Source organism: Gorilla gorilla, chromosome 23 (assembly GCF_029281585.2).
Source record: "Gorilla gorilla gorilla isolate KB3781 chromosome 23, NHGRI_mGorGor1-v2.1_pri, whole genome shotgun sequence".
NCBI classification, from domain to species: Eukaryota; Metazoa; Chordata; class Mammalia; order Primates; family Hominidae; genus Gorilla; species Gorilla gorilla.
In genome coordinates this window covers 48005317-48011055 of record NC_086018.1, presented here as the reverse complement: position 1 = coordinate 48011055, position 5739 = coordinate 48005317, and the positions used below count along the sequence as shown (strand labels likewise).

The window sequence follows — 5739 nt, the reverse complement described above, 5'->3', positions numbered from 1 at the left end:
CTGGCAAGGCCTCCCTGGGTGGGGGCTGCAGAGATCCTCCTGGGACCACCGAGGAATGACCTCCTGACTAGTGGGGGTTGCTGCATCCTCAGGGCCTGGCTCCCTGCCTCCACCTCCCGGAGGCACCCCAGGAGGCAGCTGCTCCTCTCCCTGGGTGCAGCACGGGGTAGTGGGGTGGGCCACAAGCCACATGAAGTAGCCTGTGGCACTGGGGAGGCTGGCACCCAGCTGGGCCTCCCCCGTTTCCCCCGTGGGCAAAACTACCAGCCCCACGGGAAACTTGTCAGGTCACCCAGCAGCCAGAACCCCTTCCTCAGAGCCCCTCTCTTCCCCCAGGATGCCCAGCCCCATAAATACAGATTATCCACTATGTACAAAAACATTTTAATTGAAATACCTGTATAAAAAAATAGGATCTCCAGACATCTCACTTTTGAACTGAAAGAACCCCCATCTGCGATGCCTGCACACACCGCATTCACACAAACACAGGTACTGAATAAATTAAACGCTCAGGCTCTGGCCCCACCCCAGCTTTCAGAGCCCACAAGCAGACTGTACAAAGTCAATAATTTAAAACCCACACCCTGGGCACAGTGCCTGGAAGTGTCAGGGTCACCCACTCCCCTTAAGTTAGCCACTATACAAGTTCATCTTCTGACAGGCGGGGCCAGGACAGACGCCAGGCACAGGAATCAGGGCCTAGGGTCCCTGGACCACAGCCACCCCCTCCCCTGCCTCCCCACTGTCCCCTGGGGCTTGGGAGAGGCAGACTGCTCAGAGGAAATAACCTCAACAAATAAATTAAACAATAAATAGCCCCGGTGGGCCGAGGGCACCTCCAGGGGGTCACACCATAAATAACAGAGTTGGCGGCGGGTACGGCTCCCGTGGGCGGGCGGGCGGGCGCGGAGACCAGGACTTGCATTGTGTGTGCAGGACGTGCCCAGACGCACACCGCAGGACTGAGGGCGGGAGGTGGGCTTGGGACCCTGCGCCGGCGGAAAGAGCTCCGGGTGGGCAGGCAGATGGGAAGGCCGCCTCCGGACACAGCAGCACAGAGGGGCGTCTGGGGTTCAAGTATCCACCCAGGGCAGGCGGGACCTCGACCGGAGCGTCTTTGGACAGACAGAGCTTGAGAAAACCAAGTCCCGCGGGACCAGCGTTCAAAAGGCACTCAAAGCGAAGGTCACCAGGGGTCAGAGGTCACTGCTTCCGCAGGAGGAGACGGCCCACGCAGGAGAAAGTCAGGGTCTGGGGGCGTCCCAGGTCTGGCCAAGGCAGGTGGTCCCCTAGCTCCCAGTCAGGTGCAGCTCCTCACAAGCTCTCGCTGCTGGACGTGGTGCTGGCCACGTCATCAGGGTCGAGGGTGCACAGCCGCAGGTCACAGCTCTCCGGGGCGCCCCCGTCAGCCCCCAGCATCCAGGGATGGGCCGCAATCTGATCCAGCGACGGCCGCTCTGACGGCCGCAGGGACAGGCACCACCGGATCAGCTGCTGGCACTCTGTGCGGAGCGGAGAGGTCAGGGAGGGCCCAGGCAGGGCGAGGCCCCCACCCCCGCCTCGAGCCCCCACGCACCTGGAGAGACCCTCCTCCGGAAGAGCAGGCGACCTCGGAGGATCTCCTCGTCCTGCTCGAAGGGGATGTCCCCACACACCATATCGTAGAGAAGCACGCCCAGCGACCACACGGTGGCCGAGCGCCCGTGGTAGCGGTGGTAGCGGATCCACTCCGGGGGGCTGTACACTCGGGTGCCTAAGGGGACGCAGGGCTTAGCACGCCCACCACAGAGGCAGAGCCGCTCAACAGACGGCGAGGTCCCTGCTGGTTAACTGCCTGGCCTGAGTCACAGGAAGCAGAGCCAGGCCTCAAAATCCTGCTCGTCATCACCCTGGAAAAACCCCGGCAGGCGATGGGGGGGCTGGGGGAGGGGCCGGCCGTCCCCCTCCGCTGGCCGCGGGGGAGGAGCAGGTCACATGAGCAAGGGCTCGGCTTTCACAACAAACAGATGCGCTGTGAGGCTACCTGGTGGGGGGGGGGGACAGCGCGGGGTCCCTTACCGCCCGGCGCGCCTGCCTGCGGGAACGGGGGGCGGGGAGACAGGGAGGGAGGAGGGAGGGAGGAGGGAGGGGCGGGCGGGGAGCCCCGGCTTCCCCAAGCTCCGCAATGCGGGGATTTCTGCCGCGGCGCCCCCGCGCTCCGCACGCACGCAGCTCCCGCCCCCACGCAGGGGAGGCCCCGCCACTCCAACCGCGCCGCGGGGGCCTCCAGGCTCCCGGCGCAGACCCAGCCCGGCTGCGCCCTGCGTCACGCACGGAGACTCCTCCGCTACCGCCCCCAGCCGGGGGTCTCTCGGGCCGGAAGGATGTCACGCGCCTCCCACACCGGGGCAAGAGGCCCCGTACCCCGCAACGCGGTGGAAAAAGCAATATTGAGCGCGCCCCTAGCCCCCACCCAGCACGATCCCGCTCTTGATCCCTCGCTCAGCCCTCCCCAGGATAGCGCGTGGGCCTCTGCCCCCACGAAAGCAGACCCAGGGCGCGCGGCCGCCCAACAGTCATCAGCTCCTCCATGCGCCGCCCCTGCAGGCGTTAACCCGCCGGCAAGGCCCCCGGAACGTTCCCTGCCCCGCGCCCGCGCTCACCGTCGAAGTCGGTGTAGACCGTGTCCTTGAGCAGCGCGCCCGAACCGAAGTCGATGAGCTTGAGCTCTCCGGAGCGCAGGTCCACAAGCAGATTTTCGTCCTTAATGTCGCGGTGCACGACCCCGCAGCTGTGGCAGTGGCGCACGGCGGCCAGCACCTGCGCGAAGAAGCGGCGCGCCAGCGGCTCGTCCAGGGCGCCGCGCTCCGTGATAAAGTCGAAGAGGTCCTGCGCCGGCTCGGGCCGCTCCAGCACCAGCAGGAAGCCGTCGGGCCGCTCGAACCAGTCCAACAGGCGGATGACGCCGCGCGCGCCGCCCGCCGCGCCCACCTTGCGCAGCAGCACCACCTCCAGGGGCACGGTCGCGCCGCCCTGGGGGACACGGAGGTCAGCAAAAGCCCCGCGCCCGCCCCCCGCCGCCGCCGCCGCCCGTGCCCCAACTTACCAGGCTGCCCCACTCGGTCACCCGCTCCTTCACCACGTGCTTCACAGCCACCTGCGGAGACGCGGGGGTCAGGTCGGGCCAAGCGAGGCGCAAGGCGCGCGAGAACCCCGGGCCCGCCCGGCGGTCCGACTCACCGGCAGCCCGTCGGCGATGCGGCTACCCGCGTAGACCGTGCCGAAGCCGCCGCTACCCAGCACGGCGCCCACCTGGTACGCCTTCTCGAAGCTCTCCTTGTCCGCCTTGGCTGCAGGGAGGCGCGGGCGGGGTTGGTGCGGCCCGGGGCGCCCCCGGTCCCCGCCCTGGCCCCGGCCCCGGCCCCGCCGGCCCCGCGCGTACCTGGCTGCAGGATCTTCACCGGGAGGTGGTCCACGCCGCCGGGCCCGCAGAGGTGCGCCAGGGAGCCGAACTTGGAGAGCAGCATCGCGAGCGACGGCCTCCCCGGAGCCCCGAGCCCCAGGCGCCGAAGCCGCGGCCGATCCGGGCGAGCGGCGCGCCGGGGACACCGGCCGTCCGAGCCCGAGGCGGTCCGCGCGGCGCAGTGGGCCCGGAAGGCCCGCGGGGACCGCGTAGACGCGCAGCAGGCGGAGCGCCTCACCCGCCCCGGCCGCCTCGCCCGGGGGTTTTGGGCCGCGGCGCCGCGTATCCCTCCGCGGGGGCGGGGCGAGTCGGGACCCCGCCCCCTTCCGCCCGGGGCCCGCGAGGCGGCAGCGGCCGGGCGCTAGCTCGGGAGACGGCGGGGCAGCTGGGCGCCTGTCTTCGGGCGGGCGAGGGCCGGGTGCGGCGGGCGCGGGGCCGCTCCGGGACTCGTTGCCGTAGCGCAGCCGCGGAGGCGCACGGCGCGTCGCGTCGGACCGCTCTCCGCGCTCACGCTCTCACTCCGCGCAGGCGCAGTGCCCGCGCGGGCGGCGGCCGCGGCGCCTCGGGCAGAACGAGGAGGGGCTGCACGAGCCAATGGAAGCCGGAGTTTTTAAAGAAATCCGGCGCCCCAGCCAATGGTGGGGCGAGGGCGGGGCGAGCCGTTTCCTGGCTCAGCCCCCAGCAGTGCCTAGGAAGGTCACCCGCCGGCCCCGAGCAGGGTTCCTGGGGGTGTGGGAGTGCGGGAGGCGACCTCCGCTCGTCCCGCGGCCTCGAGGTGACACACGCCGCCAGTCTGCGTCCCCGGCTGTCTGCGCATCCCGTCGCGCACGTGGCCGGGCGCGCGGGGAGGTAGCGCCGGCTCCTCTGGAAGCCCTCCCAGCGGCAGCGCCCCCAGCCTCGCAGCCCCGGCGGGGGCCGAGAGCGCACCTGGCTAGAGATGCTTCCTCCTCACCCTGGGCTCTGACCTCACGTCCGCAGCCCGAGGGCCCTCCCTGGTACCTCTGCCCTGCTGGCCGGTGCCTGGAGTGGCCCCGCCCGACTCCTGCTGTCTGACACGGTCCTGGCTGCCCTCCGGGCTCTCTAGCAGCTGCTGTCCACCTCCACCAGGGAGCCCACCTTGATTGCTGCGACAGCTGCACTCAAAGGCTGAACAGCCGGGGTACACATTGCCCTGGTCTGGACTTCACCCTGTCGTGCCCCTTCCCTGCTCTCTGTACAGAAGTCTGACTCACCTGTGTGGTTTGGTGCAAACCCACAGATTGCCAACATTGGTCCAAAGTCACCGGCCTGAGAGCAGCTCAGGGTTCCAGGACGTGAGTGGCCACCCGCCAGCCCCAGGGCTAGTGGGTTGAGAGTTGGGGGCCAGAGGGCCCAGGAGCTGGTCCTCTTGGCACTGCCAGGCGTTCTCAGTGGCCCTCAGGGGTCTGAGTATTGTGGCAGACATCCCCGGGCGGTCTGGTGTGACCGTCAGCGTGCACACACACTTGCCTCGGAGCTTCCAGCCTCCCCCACGTCTGACCTCTCACCTCTATACAGTCACCATCGCTGTCCCTGCGCTGACCACTCACACCACTCCCCTGTTCAGCCCTTCTGAGGCTGTGGCTGTCGGGACTGGCCCAGGCCCACCTGCCATCTGGGCGCCCTCTGGGGCTCGCTTCGTCCCCCACTGCCTGGGCCCATGCCTGTGCTCCTGGGGGCTCCTCTCTTGCCTGGCTCATCTCTTCCTGTCCCTTGGGTCCTAAGGATCAAAGCCAACCCGACATTGTTTGTCCCCCAGGCCCCTGCTCCTCCAGCCCCTGCTTCCTAGAGCTCTGTCCAGTTCTCTCCCGCAGTACGAGGGCAGGGTTGGGGCTGGTAGGTTAGCCTTCCCCCACCCACCACGCACCCAGCACAGGGCTCCCCCGAGATCAGATACCTGGTAGGATGACACCCCAAGCCTACCCCTCCAGCAGTATCCACACAGCACCTGCGAAGGAGGAGGGGCTGCTGCCCACGTGGTCCTCCCAGGGACCTACCTGAGGGTCCAGTGGGGCCGCCCTCTTCTGTGCTGGACACGCAGCAGAGGTGGGCAGAGATGCTGGAGAGCACTGTAGGTCTAGGGGGTGACCACTACAGTTGAGTTCATGTCAGTCTGGAGGGGCGAGGGTCCTCAGCCTGACATGTCAGGCTAGTCTTCCTTGAGTCTGACATGTCAGGCTCCAGGCCAGTCTTCCCTGAGTCATCCTGGCCATAGAAGACCAGGCTCTGGCGGGCAGGCACCCCACCCTGGCTCTCCCTAGGCCCCGGGTCTTGCT

General features: G+C 68.3%; 1 protein-coding gene across 1 annotated transcript; it reads right to left on the bottom strand.

Annotated features, from left to right (window-relative positions):
- Positions 1-365: 365 nt before the first annotated feature.
- On the bottom strand, positions 366-3982 carry PIM3 (Pim-3 proto-oncogene, serine/threonine kinase). The gene is made up of 6 exons (XM_031006899.3): positions 3425-3982; positions 3223-3332; positions 3089-3139; positions 2646-3015; positions 1580-1756; positions 366-1505 (listed from the first exon to the last, which is right to left on the bottom strand). The coding sequence occupies exons 1-6, from the start codon at positions 3507-3509 to the stop codon at positions 1318-1320; spliced, it is 981 nt and encodes a 326-aa protein (XP_030862759.1). The 5' UTR covers positions 3510-3982; the 3' UTR covers positions 366-1317.
- Positions 3983-5739: the final 1757 nt, after the last annotated feature.

Coding starts and splice junctions, on each gene's coding strand:
- PIM3 (XM_031006899.3), bottom strand. CDS start 3,509: ATGCTGCTCTCCAAGTTCGGCTCCCTGGCGCACCTCTGCGGGCCCGGC. Junction 3,140..3,222: donor GCATCGCCGACGGGCTGCCG/GTGAGTCGGACC, acceptor GCGTCTCCGCAG/GTGGCTGTGAAGCACGTGGT. Junction 1,506..1,579: donor CCGGAGGAGGGTCTCTCCAG/GTGCGTGGGGGC, acceptor CGCTCCGCACAG/AGTGCCAGCAGCTGATCCGG.